We start from the raw sequence: 26,411 nt of genomic DNA on the forward strand, positions 1-26,411 counted from the left end.
CGGGGCTGCTCAGGTCGGGTCGGGGCCGCTCGGGTCGGGGTCTCTCGGGGGTCGGGGCCGCTCAGGTCGGGGCCTCACAGGGGCCGGGGCAGCTCAGGTCGTGTCGGGGCCTCTCAGGTCGGGTCGGGGCCTCACGGGAGTCGGGGCCGCTCAGGCCGGGTCGGGGCCTCTCGGGGGTCGGGGCCGCTCGGGTCGGGGCCTCTCGGGGGTCGGGGCCGTTCGGGTCGGGTCCTCTCGGGGGTCGGGGCCGCTCGGGTCAGGGTCTCTCGGGGGTTGGGGCCGCTCGGGGGTCAGGGCCTCTCAGGTCGGGTCGGGGCCTCTCGGGTGCCGGGGCCGCTCAAGTCGGGGCCTCTCAGGGGTCGAGGTCTCTCGGGGGTCGGGGCCGCTCGGGGGTCGGGGCCGCTCGGGTCGGGTCCTCTCGGTAGTCGGGGCCGCTCGGGTCGGGGCCTCACAGGGGTCGGGGCAGCTCAGGTTGGGTCGGGGCCTCTCGGGTCGGGTCGGGGCCTCACGGGGGTCGGGGCCGCTTGGGTCGGGGCCTCTCGGGGGTCGGGGTCCCTCAGGGGTCGGGGTCTCTCGGGATTCGGGGCCGCTCGGGGGTTGGGGCCGCTCGGGTCGGGTCCTCTCGGTAGTCGGGGCCGCTCGGGTCGGGTCCTCACAGGGGTCGGGGCAGCTCAGGTCGGGTCGGGGCCTCTCAGGTCGGGTCGGGGCCGCTCAGGTCGGGTCGGGGCCGCTCGGGTCGCGTCTCTCGGGGGTCGGGGCCGCTCGGGTCGGGGCCTCTCGGGGGTCGGGGCAGCTCGGGGGTCGGGGCCTCACAGGGGTCGGGGCAGCTCAGGTCGGGTCGGGGCCTCTCAGGTCGGGTCGGGGCCTCTCAGGTCGGGTCGGGGCCTCACGGGGGTCGGGGCCGCTCAGGTCGGGTCAGGGCCGCTCGGGTCGGGGTCTCTCGGGGGTTGGGGCCGCTCGGGGGTCGGGGCCTCTCAGGTCGGGTCGGGACCTCTCGGGGGCCGGGGCCACTCGGGTCGGGGCCTCTCGGTGGCCGGGGCCGCTCGGGTCGGTGTCTCTCGGGGGTCGGGGCCGCTCGGGGGTCGGGGCCGCTCGGGTCGGGTCCTCTCGGTAGTCGGGGCCGCTCGGGTCGGGGCCTCACAGGGGTCGGGGCAGCTCAGGTCGGGTCGGATCGCTCAGGTCGGGTCGGGGCCTCTCTGGGGTCGGGGCCTCTCGGGGGTCGGGGCCGCTCGGGTCGGGTCCTCTCGGTAGTCGGGGCCGCTCGGGTCGGGGCCTCACAGGGGTCGGGGCAGCTCAGGTCGGGTCGGGGCCTCTCAAGTCGGGTCGGGGCCTCACGGGGGTCGGGGCCGCTCAGGTCGGGTCGGAGCCTCTCGGGGGTCGGGGCCGTTGGGGTCGGGGCCGCTCGGGTCGGGGCCTCACAGGGGTCGGGGCAGCTCAGGTCGGGTCGGGGCCTCTCAGGTCGGGTCGGGGCCTCACGGGGGTCGGGGCCGCTCAGGTCGGGTCGGGGCCTCTCGGGGGTCGGGGCCGCTTGGGTCAGGGCCTCTCGGGGGTCGGGGCCGTTGGGGTCGGGGCCGCTCGGGTCGGGGCCTCACAGGGGTCGGGGCAGCTCAGGTCGGGTCGGGGCCTCACGGGGGTCGGGGCCGCTCGGGTCGGGGTCTCTCGGGGGTTGGGGCCGCTCGGGGGTCGGGGCCGCTCGGGTCGGGTCCTCACGGTAGTCGGGGCCGCTCGGGTCGGGGCCTCACAGGGGTCGGGGCAACTCAGGTCGGGTCGGGGCCTCTCAGGTCGAGTCGGGGCCTCTCGGGGGTCGGGGCCGCTTGGGTCGGGGCCTCTCGGGGGTCGGGGCCGTTGGGGTCGGGGCCGCTCGGGTCGGGGCCTCACAGGGGTCGGGGCAGCTCAGGTCGGGTCGGGGCCTCTCAGGTCGGGTCGGGGCCTCACGGGGGTCGGGGCCGCTCAGGTCGGGTCGGGGCCACTCGGGGGTCGGGGCCGCTTGGGTCGGGGCCTCTCGGGGGTCGGGGCCGTTGGTGTCGGGGCCGCTCGGGTCGGGGCCTCGCAGGGGTCGGGGCAGCTCAGGTCGGGTCGGGGCCTCTCAGGTCGGGTCGGGGCCTCACGGGGGTCGGGGTCTCTCGGGGGTCGGGGTCTCTCGGGGGTCGGGGCCGCTCGGCGGTCGGGGCCTCTCAGATCGGGTCGGGGCCTCAGGTCGGGTCGGGGTCTCTCGGGTCGGGGTCCTCTCAGGGGTCGGGGTCTCTCGGGGGTCGGGGCCGCTCGGGGGTCGGGGCCGCTCAGGTCGGGTCCTCTCGGTAGTCGGAGCCGCTCGGGTCGGGGCCTCACAGGGGTCGGGGCCGCTCAGGTCGGGTCGGGGCCTCTCAGGTCGGGTCGGGGCCTCACGGGGGTCGGGGCCGCTCAGGTCGGGTCGGGGCCGCTCGGGTCGGGGTCTCTCGGGGGTCGGGGCCGCTCAGGTCGGGGCCTCACAGGGGTCGGGGCAGCTCAGGTCGGGTCGGGGCCTCTCGGGTCGGGTCGGGGCCTCACGGGGGTCGGGGCCGCTCAGGTCGGGTCGGGGCCTCTCGGGGGTCGGGGCCGTTCGGGTCGGGTCCTCTCGGGGGTCGGGGCCGCTCGGGTCGGGGCCTCACAGGGGTCGGGGCAGCTCAGGTCGGGTCGGGGCCTCTCAGGTCGGGTCGGGGTCTCACGGGGGTCGGGGCCGCTCAGGTCGGGTCAGGGCCGCTCGGGTCGGGGTCTCTCGGGGGTTGGGGCCGCTCGGGGGTCGGGGCCTCTCAGGTCGGGTCGGGGCCTCTCGGGGGCCGGGGCCGCTCGGGTCGGGACCGCTCGGGTGTCAGGGCCTCTCGGGGGTTGGGGCCGCTCGTGTCAGGGCCTCCCGGGGGTCGGGGGGTTGGGGCTGCTCGGGTCGGAGCCGCTCGGGAGTCGGGGTCTCTCGGGGGTCGGGGCCTCTCGGGGGTCGTGGCCGCTCGGGTCGGGGTCTCTCGGGTGGTGGGGTCCGCTCGGGTCGGGGCCTCTCGGGGTCGCTGCCTCTCGGGGGTCGGGGCCGCTCGGGTCGGGGCCTCTCGGGGGTCGTGGCCACTCGGGTCGGGACCTCTCGGGGCTCGGGGTCTCTCGGGGGGTGGGGGCCTCTCGGGGGGTGGGGGCCTCTCGGGGGTCGCAGCCTCTCGGGGGTCGGGGCCGCTCGGGTCGTGGCCTCTCAGGGGTCGGGGCCGCTCGGGTCGGGGCCTCTCGGGGGTCGGGGCCGTTCGGGTCGGCGCCTCTCGGGGGTTGGGGCCGCTCGGGTCGGGGCCTCTCGGGGGTCGGGGCCGCTCGGGGGTCGAGGCCACTCCGGTCGGGGCCTCTTGGGGGTCGGGGCCACTCGGGTCGGGGCCGCTCAGGTCGGGTCGGGGCCTCTCGGGGGTCGGGGCCGCTCGGGTCGTGGCCTCTCGGGGGCCGGTGCCTCTCGGGTCGGGGCCGCTCGGGTCGGCGCCTCTCGGGGGTCGGGGCCGCTCGGGTCGGGGCCTCTCGGGGGTCGGGGCCGCTCGGGAGGTCGGGACCGCTCGGGTCGGGGCCTCTCGGGGGTCGGGGCCGCTCGGGTCGGGGCCTCTCGGGGGTCGGGGCCGCTCGGGTTCCGGGACCGCTCGGGTCGGGGCCGCTCCGGTCGGGGCCTCTTGGGGGTCGGGGCCACTCGGGTCGGGGCCGCTCAGGTCGGGTCGGGGCCTCTCGGGGGTCGGGGCCGCTCGGGTCGGGGTCTCTCGGGTCGGGGCCGCTCGGGTCGGGGCCTCTCGGGGGTCGGGGCCGCTCGGGGGTCGAGGCCACTCCGGTCGGGGCCTCTTGGGGGTCGGGGCCACTCGGGTCGGGGCCGCTCAGGTCGGGTCGGGGCCTCTCGGGGGTCGGGGCCGCTCAGGTCGTGGCCTCTCGGGGGCCGGTGCCTCTCGGGTCGGGGCCGCTCGGGTCGGCGCCTCTCGGGGGTCGGGGCCGCTCGGGTCGGAGCCTCTCGGGGGTCGGGGCCGCTCGGGAGGTCGGGACCGCTCGGGTCGGGGCCTCTCGGGGGTCGGGGCCGCTCGGGTCGGGGCCTCTCGGGGGTCGGGGCAGCTCGGGTTCCGGGACCGCTCGGGTCGGGGCCGCTCCGGTCGGGGCCTCTTGGGGGTCGGGGCCACTCGGGTCGGGGCCGCTCAGGTCGGGTCGGGGCCTCTCGGGGGTCGGGGCCGCTCGGGTCGGGGTCTCTCAGGGTTCGGGGCCTCTCGGGGGTCAGGGCCGCTCGGGTCGTGGCCTCTCGGGGGTCGGTGCCTCTCGGGTCGGGGCCGCTCGGGTCGGGGCCTCTCGGGGTTCGGGGCCGCTCGGGTCGGCGCCTTTCGGGGGTCGGGGCCGCTCGGGTCGGGGCCTCTCGGGGCCACTCGGGGGGTCGGGGCCACTCGGGTCGTGGCCTCTCGGGGGTCGTGGCCGCTCGGGTCGGGACCTCTCGGGGACGGGGTCGCTCGCGTCGGGGACTCTCGGGGGTCGGGACTGCTCGGGTCGGGGCCTCTCGGGGGTTAAGGCCGCTCAGGTCGGGGTCTCTCGGGGGTCGGGACCGCTCGGGGGTCGGGGCCTCTCGGGGGTCGGGACCGCTCAGGGGTCGGGGCCTCTCGGGGGTCGGGACCGCTCGGGGGTCAGGGCCTCTCGGGGGTCGGGACCGCTCGGGTCGTGGCTGCTCGGGTCGGGACCTCTCGGGGGTCGGGGCCGCTCGGGTCGGCGCCTCTCGGGGGTCGGGGACGCTCGGGTCGGGGCCTCTCGGGGGTCGGGGCCGCTCGAGTCGTGGCCGCTCGGGTCGGGACCTCTCGGGGGTCGGGACCGCTCGGGTCGGGGCCTCTCGGGGGTCGGGGCCGCTCGGGTCGGGGCCTCTCGGGGGTTGGGGCCGCTCGTGTCGGGACCGCTCGTGGGTCGGGGCCGCTCGGGTCGGGACCACTCAGGGGTCGGGGCCGCTCGGGGGTCTGGGCCTCTCGGGGGTCGGGACCGCTCGGGTGTCAGGGCCTCTCGGGGGTCGGGACCGCTCGGGTGTCAGGGCCTCTCGGGGGTCGGGACCGCTCGGCGCTCTAATTTTAATTCAGTCTGACCGGAAAGAAACTAAATTGTCAAAATGTGGGAATAAAAACTCCATTGGCTAACACGAGAAGTTAAGGATAGTATTCGATTTAAAGAGGCTTACAATGTTGCTAAAAAGAGTAGTAAACTGAGTATTAGTAGAGTTTTTAAAAATCAGCAAAGAATGAACAAGAAATAGATAGAGGGAGAAAATAGAATATGAGAGTAAAGTCGCAAGAAAATATGACAACAGATTGGAAGAGCTTTTACGAGTATGTAAATAGGAAGAGATTCGCAAAATTAAACATAGGTCCCTTGGGGGCAGAGACAGGAGAAATTGTAATGGGGAATAAGGAAATGGTAGAGATGTTAAACAAATATTTTGTATCTGGTTTCACAGTCGTAGACACAAAGGACGTACTGGAAATTGTGGGAACCAAATGTCTACTGATAGTGAGGAACATAAAGAAATTAGTATGAATAAAGAAATAGTACTGGTGCAATTAATGGGATCTTCCAGAATGCCCTAGATTCCAGAATTATCCCCGTAGCAAATGTAATCGCGCTGTTCAAGAAAGTAGGGAGAGAGAAAATAGAATTATAGGCCAGTTACCATGATGTCAGTAGTAGAGAAAATGCTACAATCGATTATTAGGGATGTGGTAACAAAGCACTTGGAAAATCACAGTATGGTCAGGTAGAGTCAACACGGTTTTATAAAAGTGAAATCGTGTTTGACAAATCTATTCGTTTTTTTTTAAGGGTGTAACTAGTAGGGTAGATAAGGGGGAGCCAGTGGATGGAGTATATTTGGATTTTCAGAAGATATTCGATAAGCGGTTATTACACAAGATTAGGGTTCATGGGATTGGGGTAATATCTTAGTATGGATTGAGGATTTGTTAACGTACAGAAAACAGAGAGTAAAAATAAATGGGTCATTTTCGGGATGGCAGGGCGCAATGTTAGTGCTTGGGCCTTAGCTATTTACAATCTATATCAATAAGGGGACTGAATGGTAATGTATCCAAGTTTGCTGACAATACAAAGCTAGGTGGGAAAGTAAGCTGTGAGGAAGAGAATGCAAAGAGGCTGCAAAGGGATATAGTTATGTGATTGGGCAAGAAGCTGGCAGATGGAATATAACGTGGGGGAGTGTGAAATTATCCACTTTGGTGGGAAGAATGGAAAAGCAGAATATTTTTTTTTAAAGTGAGGGATTAGTAAATGCTGGTATTCTGAGGGACTTGAGTGTCCGTGTACACAAATCATAAAAGGTACAGCTTGCAATTAGGAAGGCAAATGGTAAGTTAGTATTTATTGCAAGGGGGTTGCCGTATAAGAGTAAGGAAGTCTTGCTGCAGTTAAATAAGGCCTTGGTGAAACCACAAAGTGGCCAGAACTAGTGGGAGGATGGAAGACTGGGAAGCTTTTAAAAGCCAGCAAATAACGACGAAAAAAAATGATTAAGAAAGGGAAGATAGACTATGAAAGTAAACTAGCAGAAAATATAAAAACATATAGCAAGAGTTTCTATAGGTATATAAAAAGGAAAAGGATGGCGAAAGTAAATGTTGGTCCCTTAGAGGACAATACTGGGGAATTAGTAATGGGGAACATGGAGATGGCAGAAACTCTGAACAAATATTTTGTATCAGTCTCTACGGTAGAGGACACTAACAATATACCAACAGTGGATAGTCTAGGGGCTATAGGGCGGGGGGAATGGAACGTAACACAATCACAATCACTAAGGAGATGGTACTCAGTAAGATAATGGGACTAAAGGCAGATAAATCCCCTGGACCTGATGGTTTGCATCCTAGGGTCTTAAGAGAATTAGCGGCAGGGATAGTGGATGCATTGGTTATAATTTACCAAAATTCCCTGGATTCTGGGGAGCCCCAGCAAATTGGAAAACTGCAAATGTAACTTCCCCTATTTAAAAAAGGAGGCAGACAAAAAGCAGGAAACTTTAGACCAGTTCGTCTAACATCTATGGTTGGGAAAATGTTGGAGTCCATTATTAAAGAAGCAGTTGTAGAATATTTGGAAAAGCAAAATTTGGTCAGGCAGGGTCAGCATGAATTTATGAAGGGGAAGTCATGTTTGACAAATTTGCTGGAATTATTTGAGGATGTAACGAACAGGGTGGATAAAGGGGAACCAGTGGATGTGATGTATTTGGACTTCCAGAAGGCATTTGACAAGGTGCCACATAAAAGATTATGCACAAGATAAAAGTTCACGGGGTTGGAGGTAATATATTAGCATGGATCGAGGATTGGCTAACTAACAGAAAACAGAGAGTCGGGATAAATGGCTCATTCTCGGGTTGACAATCAGTAATTAGTGGGGTGCCGCAGGGATCAGTGCTGGGACCCCAACTATTTACAATCTATATTAACGACTTGGATGAAAGGGACCGAGTGTAACGTAGCCAAGTCTGCTGATGATACAAAGATGGGAGGAAAAGCAATGTGTGAGGAGGACACAAAAAACCTGAAAAAGGACATAGATAGGCTAAGTGAGTGGGCAAAAATTTGGCAGATGGAGTATAATGTTGAAAAATGAGGTTATCCACTTTGCAGAAAAAAATCAAAGAGCAAGTTATTATTTAAATGGAGGAAAATTGCAAAGTGCTGCAGTACAGCGGGACCTGGGGGTACTTGTGCATGAAACACAAAAGGATAGTATGTAGGTAGGCCAATGGATTCTTGGCCTTTATTGCAAAGGGGATGGAGTATAAAAGCAGAGAAGTCCTGCTGCAAATCTTGCTACAGTTATACAGGGTATTGGTGAGGTCACACCTGGAATACTGCGTGCAGTTTTGGTTTCCATATTTCAGAAAGGATATACTTGCTTTGGAGGCAGTTCAGAGAAGGTTCACAAGGTTGATTCCGGAGATGAGGGGGTTGACTTATGAGGAAAGGTTGAGTAGGTTGGACCTCTACTCATTGGAATTCAGAAGAATGAGAGGTGATCCTATCGAAATGTTTAAGATTGTGAGGGGGCTTGATAAGGTGGATGCAGAGAGGATGTTTCCACTGATGGGGGAGACTAGAACTAGAGGGCATGATCTTAGAATAAGGGACTTCCCATTTAAAACTGAGATGAGGAGACATTTCTTCTCTCAGAGGGTTGTAAATCTGTGGAATTCGCTGCCCCAGAGAGCTGTGGAAGCTGGGACATTGAATAAATTTACAGTTGAATAAATTTAAGACAAGGGGCTATAGAGGGGGAGGAACTTAACACAATCACAATCACTAAGGGGTTATGGGGAGCGGGCAGGGAAGTGGCCTTGAGACCATGATCGGATCAACCATGATCTTATTGAATGGTGGAGCAGGCTCGAGGGGCCGTATGGCCTACTCCTGCTCCTATCCCAAATCCAGCATGGATTTTCCACTCAGGGCACAATGTAGCGCAAAAGATCGCGGAAACTCGATTTAAGGCGAATTTAATTTGTGCTTTAAATTCTGCGATCTTTTGCGCCGGTTACGACGATTTTGGGCGAATTGCGCTGAAAAGAACAACAACTTATATTTATATAGCATCTTTATTGTAGTGAAATGTTCCAAGGTTCTTCACAGGCGTATTATGAGATAAAACAATTTGACACCGAGCTGCATAAGTAGAAATTAGCGCAGGTGACCAAAAGCTGGGTCAAAGAGGTAGGTTTTAAGGAGCTTCTTGAAGGAGGAAAGAGAGGCGGAGAGGTTTAGGCTTGGGGCCCAGGCTACAGAAGGCACGGCCACCAATGGTTGAGCGATTATAATCAGGGATGCTCAAGGGGGTAGAATTAAAGGAGCGCAGCCATTTTGGGGTCGTGGGGTGGGGGGGGGCGGGGGGGTTGTTATGGGGCTGGAGGAGATTACAGAGATAGGGAGGAGCAAGGCTATGGAGGAATTTGAAAATAAGGATGACAATTTTGAAATCGAGGCGTTGCTTAACCTGAAGCCAATGTAGGTCGGCGAGCACAATGATGATGGGTGTGCGGGACTTGTTACGAGTTTGGACGTGGGCAGCCGAGTTTTGGATCACCTCTAGTTTATGTAGGGTAGAATGTGGGAGTCCAGCCAGGAGTGCGTTGGAATAGTGGTCTAGTGTTAACAAAGGCACTGATGAGGGCTTCAGTTATGGATGAGCTGAGGCAAGGGTGGAGGCGGGCGATGTTAGGGAGGTGGAAATAGGCGGTCTTCGATATGCTGCGAATATGTGGTCACAAGCTCATTTCAGGGTTAAATGTGACACCAAGGTTGCGAACCCTGGTTCAGCCTCAGACAGAAGTTGGAGAGGGGGATGGAGTCACTGGCTAGGGAACGGTATTTGTGACGGGGACCGAAAATAATGACGTAAAGACCTTCTATGATCACAGTGAGACGACGAGCAGTGGTAGGCTGTGCAGTGTTAACTAGTGAACTCCAGCAGTACCCATACTTGGGAGCCCCTAATCCATAGCTCTTGCCAACCTTTGCATCTGGAGTAGGTGGGATGTGACCTGAAGAGGAAAGATGTATGCACCATCCCTATCGAGCAGTGGTTTTCTCATAGCTTGGTTTGGAGGCTCTAAATTGTGGTGATAGATTCCTGCACATGTCAGACCACAGGCTGTCAGAAAAAACATTAACAGCATTTTAGCTGTAGTGGAATTTTCCCCAAAGCATGTTGCGGGGCTGTGCAGGTAACATCCAGAGTGATCATGAATAATTGCAAAGAGAGACACTGGGTTTCAGACCATGAGAAGGATCTTGACTCGTCCTTTTGTGTGCTCAGTAAATCTGTGTCTGTGAGTGGCAAGCTTGCTGCCCATTTTGCCCTACTCACTACATATGGTGCTTCTCCTCAGGAATGCTAGCCCAGATGTCCGGAAAACCGTCAAGTGGAATGTTGAGGATACTTTCAACTGGCTGCGAAAGGAACCATCGGCCACAAAGGAAGATTACATGGTAAGAATCAGGTTACAGGGCCAGGGGTTGGGTTACAGGGCCAGGGGTCGGGTTACAGGGCCAGGGTTGGATCATTTTTTGAGGTTTTTCCCTCTGTCTAGTGTCTGCTGCTGTTCCCTGCCCTCTCACCCTTAATCTGCGACTGTTCCCTGCCCCCTCTCCTTTACTCTGCTCCTGCGCCCTGCCTCCGTGTTTATATGAGAATTAGGGTATTTAAAGGACGGGCTTTAATGGGGAAATTAGGGTCATAGAGGGACAAGCGATAATGTGGAAGAATTGGGGTCATAGGGGGACAGAGTTAATGGGAGAATTGGGGACTACAGTGATGGGCGTGAATGGAATTAGGATTGTAGAAATATGGTAGTTAGTGTATTGAAGTTTAATCGGGTATCAAGGGTACTAAAGGAACTGGCTTTAATGGGCATTAATGGGAGAATTGGGGTCCTAGAGGGATGGGCATTAATGGTAGAGTTATGGTAGTAGAGGATGGGCGTTAATGTGGGTATTAGGGAATAAAATGGTCTGCGATAGAAGTATTAGGGTACTCGTGGAAGTGTCATTATTGGGGGAATTTGGGTCATAGAGGGATGTGCTTTTATGGTGGACTGAGGGTACGAGAGGATTTGCCTTTAGTGGGGGAATTATACAAACACAGGCCCCTCTCCACTTCCATATAAACAGTCACATACCAAATTCATATAATCACATCTTTGCAAATGCTTTCCAATATCTTTATAAATGCAGTCGCCTCCCCATTCTGCATTCACAGAAGTGCAAATTCCTCCCAATATGTGACTCGAGCATGGACACCCATGCATCCACACAAACTCAAAATTACCCACAGCCTCGTGTCGGTTTTAAAAGCACTAATATACATAACTGTAGAATCCCCTTTCCACATCCATATCATGAGGGAGACCAGCAGAAGGATTGAAGCCTAGTACTGAGAAACTGGAAACACTATTGAAGAGGTATGATGACAGGGAGAATGGAAATGGGTGGACTAGTTAACTGCCATTCACAGAAGCTGGTTTGTAGATGTATGCAGTGACCTGAGCTGTTGGACGAATTTCTGACTCAGTCTTTGGTCTGTTTGCAGGAGAGACTCGAGCACTTGCGGAAACAGTGCGGGCCCCATGTGGCAGCAGTGGCCAAAGATTCCGTGGAAGCAATCTGTGGCAAGATCTATTACATATCTGGTGACTACGTGAAGCGAGTCCGAGACAAGCATTTAGCATTACTCAAAGAGTGCAATGTATCAGGTGAGAGAGACAGATATGGGCGAAACACTGCTGTTAAAACAGATCATGTTGCACATGGTCACATTTAAATTCAAACAGTAAACTTGTGTCTTTGTAAGCCAGCCACTGAGATTAAAATGTGATTTAAATTCAGTCTCGTGTGTGGTGGCACTGGCGAGGCCGGCAGCTATTGTCCATCTCTAGTTGAGCTATTGGCTTGTTGGGCCACTTCAGAGTCAATCATGTTGGAGTCACATATAGGCCAGACCGGATAAGAACATTGGTGAAGCAGTTGGGTTTTCTGTCAGTTCAATGACTTCATGGGCACTCTTACTGATAGCAGATTTTTAAAACTCAATTCAATTTCTTAAACTGCTGTGGCAAGATCTTAACTCACATGCTCTTTATTATTAGACCAGTATCATAACCTCTAACCTACTGTACCCACATAACCCCGTGTTCTCAGAAAGCACAATGTCTGTCACCTCATCGCCGTTCACTCTATCACTTTCTGTTGTGTTGAATCTTCTCTGCCCCCACTGCCCTTCCGTGTCACTCCGTGTTGTTGGGTCAGTTTCCCCGTAATCCCCGATGTTGGGTCAGTTTCCCCGTATCCCCCGATGTTGGGTCAGTTTCCCCGTATCCCCCGATGTTGGGTCAGTTTCCCCGTATCCCCCGATGTTGGGTCAGTTTCCCCGTATCCCCCGATGTTGGGTCAGTTTCCCCGTATCCCCCGATGTTGGGTCAGTTTCCCCGTATCCCCCGATGTTGGGTCAGTTTCCCCGTATCCCCCGATGTTGGGTCAGTTTCCCCGTATCCCCCGATGCTGGGTCAGTTTCCCCGTATCCCCCGATGTTGGGTCAGTTTCCCCGTATCCCCCGATGTTGGGTCAGTTTCCCCGTATCCTCTGATGTTGGGTCAGTTTCCCCGTATCCCCCGATGTTGGGTCAGTTTCCCCGTTTCACCCGATGCTGGGTCAGTTTCCCCGTATCCCCCGATGTTGGGTCAGTTTCCCCGTATCCCCCGATGTTGGGTCAGTTTCCCCGTATCCCCCGATATTGGGTCAGTTTCCCCGTATCCCCTGATGTTGGGTCAGTTTCCCCGTATCCCCTGATGTTGGGTCAGTTTCCCCGTATCCCCCGATGTTGGGTCAGTTTCCCCGTATCCCCCGATGTTGGGTCAGTTTCCCCGTATCCTCTGATGTTGGGTCAGTTTCCCCGTATCCCCCGATGTTGGGTCAGTTTCCCCGTTTCACCCGATGCTGGGTCAGTTTCCCCGTATCCCCCGATGTTGGGTCAGTTTCCCCGTATCCCCCGATGTTGGGTCAGTTTCCCCGTATCCCCTGATGTTGGGTCAGTTTCCCCGTATCCACCGATGTTGGGTCAGTTTCCCCGTATTGCCCTGTGATAAAACAGTGGGTGGAAGAGGTGCAAAATGCTCATTGGGTAGTTCGAAATGAGCTGGGTGTATTTGCCAAGTTCTCGGCTTGAGGCTTGCCCACTACTACTGAGGGGAGAGGGGAAAGGGGAACTGAGAAACAAGCTCAGCTTCCCTGTAGTAATCTCAGTGAGAGTGGTGGTCAGGGGAGGGGCTCTGTTATGCGGTGGCCCTCCAAGCCTATTGGTCAACAGAGGCTGTAATATCACCTCCAAGAAGGAGAAGATGGTGTAACGCAATTCTATCAGCTGCTGGTATCCTTTCATCGCAGGGAGGGGTGGGTTGCATTACTTTTCTTTCACTGTGCCCGGTGCAGTTTACAGCCACATTGGGTGCAGGGGGCGTTCACGAGTAGCTGTTAAAGACCATTATTATGGCTTCTCAGGGCCTGGTAAGGATTAGTATTGTTGTTGTTTTACTGGTGATTGGAGTTCACACTTGGGATAGGGAGATTGAAAGCAGGTACAGAGTTGGTCTGGACTTGGAAACTAAACAAAATGTTATTAGACTAGCATGTGACCTCTTAAGACAGCTTGGCTGCTAATTATTACATTACAGTTTATTCTTTTATACGCTATGACATCAATGCACGTACTAAATCTTTGGCATACAGTAGACGCATTGGTGCAGAGCTACCTGGTGGCAATTGATACAAAGAATTCAGACTCCAATGACCAGAAACCAATTATAGCTCTCTTTCAAAGTGGTAATGTTATGTGCCATTTTATATATTTTTTAATGTTTTATCGCAAGACAACCTGATGCATTAAAGGCCTGGGATTATACAAAATAGATTACATAAAGAACTATAAATGTCAAACAGAAATCTTCCAATTTTGTCATGGATTATTTGCCATCACTAAAAAGAACAGATTGGATACAAACACTAGTGCAATTTATGGTCTGAATCTTTCAGTCCTTTCATTTCTCCTTCCTATCTTTAACTTTCCTTTTTAGCTGTTTGAAGTGTAACCCTTTTTCCATGGTACAAGTTTACTTTACACTAAGGAAGTAAAGGATGATATCAAAATGAAAACAAAGGCATACAGTGTTGCGAAGGACAGTGGAAGGCCAGAAGATTGGGAAATTTTTAGAAACCAGCAAAGGATCACAAAAAAAATTATAAAGACAGAGAAGATAGCAGATGAGAGTAAACTAGCAAGAAATATAAAAACAGAGCTTCTAAGGTATATAAAAAGTAAACGAGTAGCTAAAGTAAACATTGGTCCCTTAGAGGATGGGACTGGAGAATTAATAATTGGAAACAGGGAAATGGCAGAGACTTTGAATAAATATTTTGTATCAGTCTTCATGGTAGAAGACATTAAAAACATCCCAATAATTGATAATCAAGGAGCTATTGCGGGTGGGGAACTCAAAACAATCACAATCACGAGAGAAAAAGTTCTAGGCAAACTAATGGGACTAAAGGTGCACAAGTCCCCTGGACCTGATGACTTGCATCCTAGGGTCTTAAGAGAAGTGGCTGCAGAGATAGTGGATGTATTGGTTGTAATTACCAAAATTCCCTGGATTCTGGAGAGGTCCCAGTGAACTGGAAAACTGCAAATATAACACCCCTATTTAAGAAAGGAGGGAGACAGAAAGCAGAGAACTATAGACCAGTTAGCCTAACATCTGTCATTGGGAAAATGCTGGAGTCCATCATTAAGGAAATAGTAACAGGACATTTAGAAAATCATAATGCAGTCAAGCAGAGTCAGCATGGCTTTATGAAAGGAAAATCTTGTTTGACAAATCTGCTGGAGTTTTTGAGGATGTAACGAACAGGGTGGATAAGGGGGAACCAGTGGATGTAGTATATTTGGATTTCCATAAAGCATTCAATTAAGGTGCCACACTAAAGGTTACTGCACCAAGATAAAAGCTCACGGGGCTGGGGGTAATATATTAGTGTGGATAGAGGATTGGCTAACTAACAGAAAACAGAGAGTCGAGATAAAGGGATCATTTTCAGGTTGACAAACTTTAACTAGTGGGGTGTCACAGGGATCAGTGCTGGGCGCTCAACTATTTACAATTTATATTAATGACTTGGATGAAGGGACCGAGTGTAACTTAGCCAAATTTGCTGATGATACAAAGATAAGTGGGAAAGCAAATTGTGAGGATGATGCAAAGAATCTGCAATGGGATATAGACAGATTAAGTGAGTGGGCAAACATTTAGCAGATGGGAGTATAATGTGGGAAAATGTGAGGTTATCCACTTTGATAGGAAAAATAAAAAAGCAAATTATGATTTAAATGGGGAGCAATTACAAAATGCTGTAGTACAGAGGGATCTGGGGGTCCTTGTGCATGAAACGAAAAAAGTTAGCATGCAGGTACAGCAAGCAATCAGGAAGGCAAATGGAATGTTGGCCTTTATTGCAAGGAGGATGGAGTATAAAAGTAGAGAAGTCCTGCTCCAACTGTACAGGGTGTTGGTAATACCACAGCTGGAGTACTGTGTACAGTTTTTGTCTCCTTATTTAAGGAAGGATATACTTGCATTGGAGGCAGTTCAGAGAAGGTTGACGAGGTTGATTCCTGAGATGAAGGGGTTGTTGAAGGGGTTGTCATATGAAGAAAGGTTGAGCAGGTTCGGCCTATACACCTTGGAGTTTAGAAGACTGAGAGGTGATCTTATTGAAACATGAGTATCTGAGGAATAAATGCAGAGAGGATGTTTCCCCTCATGGGGGAATCTAGAACTAGGTGGCATAATTTCAGCCCATTTAAAACAGAAATGAGGAGGAATTTCTTCTCTCAGAGAGTCGTGAATCGTTGAAATTCTCTACCCCAGAGAGCTGTGGAGGCTGGGTCTTTGAATATATTTAACGTGGAGATAGATAGATTTTTGAATGATAGGGGAGTCAGTGGTTATGGGGAGCGGACTGGGAAGTGGAGTTGAGGCCAGGATCAGATCAGCCATGATCTTATTGAATGGCGGAGCAGGCTCAAGGGGCCAAATGGCCTATTTCTTATGTTCTGCAGTGTATCATTAACTTCAGATTTCAGTTTTCTCCACAAACATCACTTTGGGTTCGAACTGATGGTTATGAACTTCTGCTGTTTACTTTCCCACAGAAGATGTGGAGAGACCGGAGGTAATAGACAGGTTGGTGTACTGTTACCCTTTGAGACTCGCATTCCCCACAACCCCACTCCCACGTGTTGAGATGCACTTTGAGAATGATGTTGCCTGTGTACGATATAAAGGAGAAGTTCGGAAAATCAGCCGGAACTACTTGAGTAAACTGGTGAGTCATTTATTTTTCTTTTGTCTGGTGATGCAAGGTGGGAGAATATGAAATGGCTCTTGCTTTGACCACAATCTGATAGATGATTGTTCTCCCACTATCACGTAAAATGATGCAGAAACTACAGCACAGAAACAGGCATTCAGCCCAACTGGTCTCTGCCAGTGTTTATGCTCCATGGGTCACCTCCCACCAATGTTCCCACTGTAAGCTGTGCGGCCATGCAGAGGTCCAGCGCAGGCAGTGAGCCGGCTTTTAGATTGAAAAAAAACAGACATGCGTGGACATTTGAATGGGCCCCGCAGCCTGATAAAGGGGCCGCACTGCCCAAAACAAAATTACAGGGAACATTGCCTCCCACCTCACTTCCTCTCACTCCATCAGCATGTCCTTCTATTCCTTTCTCCTTCCTGTGCTCATCTAGCTTACCCTTTAATGCATCTGTATTTTTGTCTCACCTACTCCTTGTGGTAGTGAGTTCCACATTCTCATCACACTTTGCTGAAAGAAGTTTCTCCTAAATTCCCTTTTGGATTGATTGCTGATTATCTGATATTTATGGCCCCTAGTTTCCATCTCCTCCACAAGTAGACTTCTTCTCTACCAAACCACTTAATAATTTTAAAGACCTCTATCAGATCACCCCTCAACCTTCTCTTTCCGAGAGAAAAGAGTCCCAGCCGGTTCAGCCCTTCCTGATAAGTATGTCCTCTCAGTTTGGTATTATCCTTGTGAATCTTTCTTTCATCGTCTCAAGTGCTTATGCCTTTTTGTAAAATGGAAACCAGAACTGTTCATAGTACTTCGTGTGGTCTAATCAAGGTTCTATACAAGTTTAATGTAACTTCACTGCTTTTCAATTCTATCCTCCAGAAATGGAATCCCAGTGCTTCATCTAACTGCCATGTTAACCTGTCAGTACTTTTAGTAAATTGTGCACTTGTAGCCCTAGATCCGTTTGCTCCTCTACCCATTTAGAAACTTATTTTCAAAGAAGTATGTGGCCTTCATAATCTTCCGACAAAAGAACCTGACACTTATCCACACTGAAATTCATTGGCTATCCAAAGAATTGGGACATTATCAGAAGCCTAGTGACATTTTCAATGAGCAGTTTACAGTAACGGGTGTTTTACTCAACCCTGATCATTGCAACCTTTATTAAGACACTGGGCAAGATTTTCCTCAAGCATTCCATCGGAAATCGGCAGTACCTGTGGAAAAGTAAACAAATGCTGCGTGTATTTACAAGTTGGTGGGGGAACAGTCTCTGGGTAAGTCTGCTCCTCCTTCAGATGCTGCAGCAGGTGTTCCCCTGCAACGCTGAAGCACGATGGAGTCAAAATACAACAATGTGAGATTGTAGAGAGACAAACCCAACAGTGAGATTGTAGAGAGACAGAACCCAACAGTGAGATTGTCGAGAGACAGAACCCAACAGTGAGATTGTCGAGAGACAGAACCCAACAGTGAGATTGTAGAGAGACAAACCCAACAGTGAGATTGTAGAGAGACAGAACCCAACAGTGAGATTGTAGAGAGACAGAACCCAACAGTGAGATTGTAGAGAGACAGAACCCAACAATGAGATTGTAGAGAGACAAACCCAACAGTGAGATTGTAGAGAGACAAAACACAATAGTGAGATTGTAGAGAGACAAAACACAATTGTGAGATTGTAGAGAGACAAAACCCAACAGTGAGATTGTAGAGAGACAGAACCCAACAGTGAGATTGTCGAGAGACAGAACCCAACAGTAAGATTGTCGAGAGACAGCAGCCAACAGTGAGATTGTAGAGAGACAAAACCCAACAGTGAAATTGTAGAGAGACAAAACCCAACAGTGAGATTGTAGACAGACAGACACCAACAGTGAGATTGTAGAGAGACAAAACACGACAATGAGATTGGAGAGAGACAGAACCCAACAGTGAGATTGTAGACAGACAGACACCAACAGTGAGATTGTAGAGAGTCAAAACCCAACAGTGAGATTTTAGAGAGACAGAAGTCAACAGTGAGATTGTAGAGAGACAGAACCCAACAGTGAGATTGTAGAGAGACAAAACCCAACAGTGAGATTGTAGAGGGACAAAATCCAACAGTGAGATTGGAGAGAGATAGAACCCAACAGTGAGATTGGAGAGACAAAACCCAACAGTGAGATTGTAGAGAGACAAAACCCAACAGTACTATTGTAGAGAGACACAACATAACAGTGAGATTGTAGCGAGACAAACCCCAATAGTGAGAGTGTAGAGCGACAGCACCCAACAGTGAGATTGTTGAGAGACGATACCCAACAATGAAATTGTAGAGAGACACAACATAACAGTGAGATTGTAGAGAGCCAGAACCCAACAGTGAGATTGTAAAGAGACGGAACCCAACAGTGAGATTGTAGAGCGACAGAACCCAACAGTGAGATTGTAGAGACAGAACCCAACAGTGAGATTGTAGAGAGACAGAACCCAACAGTAAGATTGCAGAGAGACAAAACCCAACAGTGAGATTGTAGAGAGACAGAACCCAACAGTAATATTGTAGAGAGACAAAACCCAACAGTGAGATTGTAGAGAGACAGAACCCAACAATGTGAGATTGTAGAGAGAGATAACCCAACACTGAGATTGTCGAGAGACAGAACCCAACAGTGAGATTGTCGAGGGACATAACCCAACAGTGAGATTGCCGAGAAATAAACCCCAACGGTGAGATTGTCGAGAGACAGAACCCAACAGTGAGATTGTCGAGAGACAGAACCCAACAGTGAGATTGTCAAGAGACCGAACCCATCAGTGAGATTGTCGAGAGACAAAATCCAATAGCGAGATTGTAGAGAGGCAGAACCCAACAGTGAGATTGTAGATCGAAATAACCCAACAGTGAGATTGGAGAGAGGCATAACCCAACAGTGAGATTGTAGAGAGACAGAACCCAACAGTGAGATTGGAGAGAGACAGAACCCAACAGTGAGATTGTAGACAGACAGACACCAACAGTGAGATTGTAGAGAGACAAAACACGACAATGAGATTGGAGAGAGACAGAACCCAACAGTGAGATTGTAGACAGACAGAAGCCAACAAGGAGATTGTCGAGAGACAGAACCCAACAGTGAGATTGTCGAGAGACAGAACCCAACAGTGAGATTGTCGAGAGACAGAACCCAACAGTGAGATTGTAGACAGACAGACACCAACAGTGAGATTGTAGAGAGTCAAAACCCAACAGTGAGATTTTAGAGAGACAGAAGTCAACAGTGAGATTGTAGAGAGACAGAACCCAACAGTGAGATTGTAGAGAGACAAAACCCAACAGTGAGATTGTAGAGGGACAAAATCCAACAGTGAGATTGGAGAGAGACAGAACCCAACAGTGAGATTGGAGAGACAAAACCCAACAGTGAGATTGTAGAGAGACAAAACCCAACAGTACTATTGTAGAGAGACACAACATAACAGTGAGATTGTAGCGAGACAAACCCCAATAGTGAGAGTGTAGAGCGACAGCACCCAACAGTGAGATTGTTGAGAGACGATACCCAACAATGAAATTGTAGAGAGACACAACATAACAGTGAGATTGTAGAGAGCCAGAACCCAACAGTGATATTGTAAAGAGACGGAACCCAACAGTGAGATTGTAGAGCGACAGAACCCAACAGTGAGATTGTAGAGACAGAACCCAACAGTGAGATTGTAGAGAGACAGAACCCAACAGTAAGATTGCAGAGAGACAAAACCCAACAGTGAGATTGTAGAGAGACAGAACCCAACAGTAATATTGTAGAGAGACAAAACCCAACAGTGAGATTGTAGAGAGACAGAACCCAACAATGTGAGATTGTAGAGAGAGATAACCCAACACTGAGATTGTCGAGAGACAGAACCCAACAGTGAGATTGTCGAGGGACATAACCCAACAGTGAGATTGCCGAGAAATAAACCCCAACGGTGAGATTGTCGAGAGACAGAACCCAACAGTGAGATTGTCGAGAGACAGAACCCAACAGTGAGATTGTCAAGATACCGAACCCATCAGTGAGATTGTCGAGAGACAAAATCCAATAGCGAGATTGTAGAGAGGCATAACCCAACAGTGAGATTGTAGATCGAAATAACCCAACAGTGAGATTGGAGAGAGGCATAACCCAACAGTGAGATTGTAGAGAGACAGAACCCAACAGTGAGATTGGAGAGAGACAGAACCCAACAGTGAGATTGTAGAGAGACAGAACCCAACAATGTGAGATTGTAGAGAGACAAAACCCAACAATGAGATTGTAGAGAGACAAAACCCAACAGTGAGATTGTAGAGAGGCAGAACCCACCAGTGAGATTGTAGAGAGAGATAACACAACAGTGAGATTGTAGATCGACATAACCCAACAGTGAGATTGTAGAGAGACAGAACCCAACAGTGAGATTGTAGAGAGACAAAACACAAAAGTGAGATTGTCGAGAGACAGAACCCAACAGTGAGATTTTAGAGAGACACACCGCAACAGTGAGATTGTAGACAGACATAACCAAAAAATAAGATTGTAGAGAGACAGAACCCAACAATGAGATTGTAGAGAGACAAAACCCAACAGTGAGATTGTCGAGAGACAGAACCCAACAGTGAGATTGTAGACAGACAGACACCAACAGTGAGATTGTAGAGAGTCAAAACCCAACAGTGAGATTGTAGAGAGACAGAAGTCAACAGTGAGATTGTAGAGAGACAGAACCCAACAGTGAGATTGTAGAGAGACAAAACCCAACAGTGAGATTGTAGAGGGACAAAATCCAACAGTGAGATTGGAGAGAGACAGAACCCAACAGTGAGATTGGAGAGACAAAACCCAACAGTGAGATTGTAGAGAGACAAAACCCAACAGTACTATTGTAGAGAGACACAACATAACAGTGAGATTGTAGCGAGACAAACCCCAATAGTGAGAGTGTAGAGCGACAGCACCCAACAGTGAGATTGTTGAGAGACGATACCCAACAATGAAATTGTAGAGAGACACAACATAACAGTGAGATTGTAGAGAGCCAGAACCCAACAGTGAGATTGTAAAGAGACGGAACCCAACAGTGAGATTGTAGAGCGACAGAACCCAACAGTGAGATTGTAGAGACAGAACCCAACAGTGAGATTGTAGAGAGACAGAACCCAACAGTAAGATTGCAGAGAGACAAAACCCAACAGTGAGATTGTAGAGAGACAGAACCCAACAGTAATATTGTAGAGAGACAAAACCCAACAGTGAGATTGTAGAGAGACAGAACCCAACAATGTGAGATTGTAGAGAGAGATAACCCAACACTGAGATTGTCGAGAGACAGAACCCAACAGTGAGATTGTCGAGGGACATAACCCAACAGTGAGATTGCCGAGAAATAAACCCCAACGGTGAGATTGTCGAGAGACAGAACCCAACAGTGAGATTGTCGATAGACATAACCCAACAGTGAGATTGTCGAGAGACAGAACCCAACAGTGAGATTGTCGAGAGACAGAACCCAACAGTGAGATTGTCAAGAGACCGAACCCATCAGTGAGATTGTCGAGAGACAAAATCCAACAGCGAGATTGTAGAGAGGCATAACCCAACAGTGAGATTGTAGATCGAAATAACCCAACTGTGAGATTGGAGAGAGGCATAACCCAACAGTGAGATTGTAGAGAGACAGAACCCAACAGTGAGATTGGAGAGAGACAGAACCCAACAGTGAGATTGTAGAGAGACAGAACCCAACAATGTGAGATTGTAGAGAGACAAAACCCAACAATGAGATTGTAGAGAGACAAAACCCAACAGTGAGATTGTAGAGAGGCAGAACCCACCAGTGAGATTGTAGAGAGAGACAACACAACAGTGAGATTGTAGATCGACATAACCCAACAGTGAAATTGTAGAGAGACAGAACCGAACAGTGAGATTGTAGAGAGACAAAACCCAACAGTGAGTTTGTCGAGAGACAGAACCCAACAGTGAGATTGTCGAGAGACAGAACCCAACAGTGAGATTGTCGAGAGACAGAACCCAACAGTGAGATTGTCGAGAGACAGAACCCAACAGTGAGATTGTCGAGAGACAGAACCCAACAGTGAGATTGTAGAGAGACAGAACCCAACAATGTGAGATTGTAGAGAGACAAAACCCAACAATGAGATTGTAGATCGACATAACCCAACAGTGAGATTGTAGAGAGACAGAACCCAACAGTGAGATTGTAGAGAGACAAAACACAAAAGTGAGAGATTGTCGAAGGACAGAACCCAACAGTGAGATTTTAGAGAGACACACCGCAACAGTGAGATTGTAGACAGACATAACCTAAAAATAAGATTGTAGAGAGACAGAACCCAACAATGAGATTGTAGAGAGACAAAACCCAACAGTGAGATTGTAGAGAGACAGAACCCAAAGGTGAGATTGTAGAGAGACAGAACCCAAAGGTGAGATTGTAGAGAGACAGAACCCAAAGGTGAGATTGTCGAGAGACAGAACCCAACAGTGAGATTGTAGAGAGACAGAACCCAACAGTGAGATTGTAGAGACAGAACCCAACAGTGAGATTGTAGAGAGACAGAACCCAACAGTGAGATTGTAGAGACACAAAACCCAACAATGAGATTGTAGAGAGGCAGAGCCCAACAGTGAGATTGTAGAGAGGCAGAGCCCAACAGTGAGATTGTAGAGAGAGATAACCCAACAGTGAGATTGTAGAGAGACAAAACACAATAGTGAGATTGTAGAGAGACAGAACCCAACAGTGAGATTGTAGAGAGACAAAACCCAACAGTGAGATTGTAGAGAGACAGAACCCAACAGTGAGATTGTAGACAGACAGAAGCCAACAGTGAGATTGTCGAGAGACAGAACCCAACACTGAGATTGTCGAGAGACAGATCCCAACAGTGAGATTGTCGAGAGACAGAATCCAACAGTGAGATTGCGGATAGACAGAACCCAACAGTGAGATTGTAGACAGACAGAACCCAACAGTGAGATTGTAGAGGGACAAAACCCAACAGTGAGATTGTAGAGAGACAGAACCCAACAGTGAGATTGTAGAGAGACAGAACCCAACAGTGATATTGTAGAGACAAAACCTAACAGTGAGATTGTAGAGAGACAAAACCCAACAATGAGATTGTAGAGAGACAAAACCCAACAGTAAGATTATAGAGAGACACAACATAACAGTGAGATTGTAGCGAGACAAACCCCAATAGTGAGATTGTAGAGAGACAGCACCCAACAGTGAGATTGTTGAGAGACGATACCCAACAATGAAATTGTAGAGAGACACAACATAACAGTGAGATTGTAAAGAGACAGAACCCAACAGTGAGATTGTAGAGAGACAAAACCCAATAATGAGATTGTAGAGAGACACCTCCCAATAATGAGCTTAGCGAGAGGCAACAGTGTGAGATTGTCGAAACACAAAAGCCAACAGTGAGATTATACAGATTATCCACTTTGTTGGCAAAATGTGAAGGCAGAATATTATCTGAATAGCGGCAGATTAGGAAAAGGGGAGGTGCAACGAGACTTGGGTGTCGTGGTATATCAGCCATTGAAAGTTGGCAAGCAGGTACAGCAGGCGGTGAAGAAGGCAAATGCCATGTTGGCCTTCATAGCGAGGGAATTTGAGTATAGGAGCAGGGAGGTCTTACTGCAATTGTACAGGGCCTTGGTGAGGCCTCACCTGGAATATTGTGTTCATTTTTGGTCTCCTAATCTGAGGAAGGACGTTCTTGCTATTGAGGGAGTGCAGCGAAGGTTACCAGACCAATTCCCGGGATGGCAGGACTGACATATGAAGAGAGACTGGATCGACTGGGCTTATATTCACTGGAGTTTAGAAGAATGAGAGGGGATCTCATCGAAACACATAAAATTCTGACGGGACTGGACAGGTTAGATGCAGGAAGAATGTTACCGATGTTGGGGAAGTCCAGAACCAGGGGACACAGTCTAAGGTTAATGGGTAAGCCATTTAGTACCGAGTTGAGGAGAAACTTTTTCGCTCAGAGAGTTGTTAACCTGTGGAATTCTCTACCGCAGAGAGTTGTTGATGCCAGTTCATTAGATATAGTCAAGAGGGAGTTAGATAGGGCCCTTACGGCTAAAGGGATAAAGGAGCATGGAGAGAAAGCAGGAAATGGGTACTGAAGTGAATGATCAGCCATGATCTTATTGAATGGTGATGCAGGCTCGAAGGGCCGAATGGCCGACTATTGCACTTTTTTTCTATGTTTCTACAGTCAAAAATCCAACAATGTGAGATTGTAGAGAGACAGAACCCAACAGTGAGATTGTAGAGAGACAGAAACCAACAGTGAGATTATAGAGAGACAGAACCCAACAGTGAGATTGTAGAGCGACAGAACCCAACAGTGAGATTGTAGAGACAGAACCCAACAGTGCGATTGTAGAGAGACAGAACCCAACAGTGAGATTGCAGAGAGACAAAACCCAACAGTGAGATTGTAGAGAGACAGAACCCAACAGTGATATTGTAGAGAGACAAAACCCAACAGTGAGATTGTAGAGAGACAGAACCCAACAATGTGAGATTGTAGAGAGAGATAACCCAACACTGAGATTGTCGAGAAACAGAACCCAACAGTGAGATTGTCGAGGGACATAACCCAACAGTGAGATTGTAGAGAAACAAACCCCAACGGTGAGTTTGTCGAGAGACAGAACCCAACAGTGAGATTGTCGAGAGACAGAACCCAACAGTGAGATTATCGAGAGACAGAACCCAACAGTGAGATTGTCGAGAGACAGAACCCAACAGTGAGATTGTAGAGAGACAAAATCCAACAGTGAGATTGTGGAGAGGCATAACCCAACAATGTGAGATTGTAGAGAGACAAAACCCAACAATGAGATTGTAGAGAGAGATAACCCAACAGTGAGATTGTAGATCGACATAACCCAACAGTGAGATTGTAGAGAGACAGAACCCAACAGTGAGATTGTAGATCGAAATAACCCAACAGTGACATTGGAGAGAGGCATAACCCAACAGTGAGATTGTAGAGAGACAGAACCCAATAGTGAGATTGGAGAGAGACAGAACCCAACAGTGAGATTGTAGAGAGACAGAACCCAACAATGTGAGATTGTAGAGAGACAAAACCCAACAATGAGATTGTAGAGAGAGATAACCCAACAGTGAGATTGTAGATCGACATAACCCAACAGTGAGATTGTAGAGAGACAGAACCCAACAGTGAGATTGTAGAGAGACAGAACCCAAAGGTGAGATTGTAGAGAGACAGAACCCAAAGGTGAGATTGTAGAGAGACAGAACCCAAAGGTGAGATTGTCGAGAGACAGAACCCAACAGTGAGATTGTAGAGAGACAGAACCCAACAGTGAGATTGCAGAGAGACAAAACCCAACAGTGAGATTGTAGAGAGACAGAACCCAACAGTGATATTGTAGAGAGACAAAACCCAACAGTGAGATTGTAGAGAGACAGAACCCAACAATGTGAGATTGTAGAGAGAGATAACCCAACACTGAGATTGTCGAGAAACAGAACCCAACAGTGAGATTGTCGAGGGACATAACCCAACAGTGAGATTGTAGAGAAACAAACCCCAACGGTGAGTTTGTCGAGAGACAGAACCCAACAGTGAGATTTTAGAGAGACACACCGCAACAGTGAGATTGTAGACAGACATAACCAAAAAATAAGATTGTAGAGACACAAAACCCAACAGTGAGATTGTAGAGAGACAGAACCCAACAGTGAGATTGTAGAGAGACAAAACACAATAGTGAGATTGTAGAGAGACAGAACCCAACAGTGAGATTGTAGAGAGACAAAACCCAACAGTGAGATTGTAGAGAGACACACCCCAGCAGTGAGATTGTAGAGAGACAAAACCCAACAGTGAGATTGTAGAGAGACAAAACCCAACAGTGAGATTGTAGAGAGACAGAACCCAACAGTGAGATTGTAGACAGACAGAAGCCAACAGTGAGATTGTCGAGAGACAGAACCCAACACTGAGATTGTCGAGAGACAGATCCCAACAGTGAGATTGTCGAGAGACAGAACCCAACAGTGAGATTGTAGAAAGACAGAACCCAACAGTGATATTGTAGAGACAAAACCCAACAGTGAGATTGTAGAGAGACAAAACCCAACAATGAGATTGTAGAGAGACAAAACCCAACAGTAAGATTGTAGAGAGACACAACATAACAGTGAGATTGTAGCGAGACAAACCCCAATAGTGAGATTGTAGAGAGACAGCACCCAACAGTGAGATTGTTGAGAGACGATACCCAACAATGAAATTGTAGAGAGACACAACATAACAGTGAGATTGTAGAGAGCCAGAACCCAACAGTGAGATTGTAGAGAGCCAGAACCCAACAGTGAGATTGTAAAGAGACAGAACCCAACAGTGAGATTGTAGAGAGACAAAACCCAATAATGAGATTGTAGAGA

General features: G+C 50.5%; 1 protein-coding gene across 5 annotated transcripts in view; it reads left to right on the forward strand.

Annotated features, from left to right (window-relative positions):
* The window catches only part of pcif1 (phosphorylated CTD interacting factor 1), a 408,646-nt gene that overhangs the window by 198,937 nt on the left and 183,298 nt on the right, over positions 1-26,411 (forward strand). For all 5 annotated transcript variants that reach the window (XR_011596083.1, XM_070895912.1, XM_070895915.1 and 2 more), the window contains 3 exons: positions 9,884-9,983; positions 11,083-11,245; positions 15,754-15,926. Coding sequence is in view for 4 of the 5 variants with exons in the window: in XM_070895912.1 (XP_070752013.1) it covers positions 9,884-9,983; positions 11,083-11,245; positions 15,754-15,926 (436 nt within the window). In the remaining variant the exon portion in view is untranslated. The remainder of the gene's footprint in view (positions 1-9,883; positions 9,984-11,082; positions 11,246-15,753; positions 15,927-26,411) is intronic.

This window comes from Pristiophorus japonicus, chromosome 12 (genome assembly GCF_044704955.1).
Source record: "Pristiophorus japonicus isolate sPriJap1 chromosome 12, sPriJap1.hap1, whole genome shotgun sequence".
NCBI classification, from domain to species: domain Eukaryota; kingdom Metazoa; phylum Chordata; class Chondrichthyes; family Pristiophoridae; genus Pristiophorus; species Pristiophorus japonicus.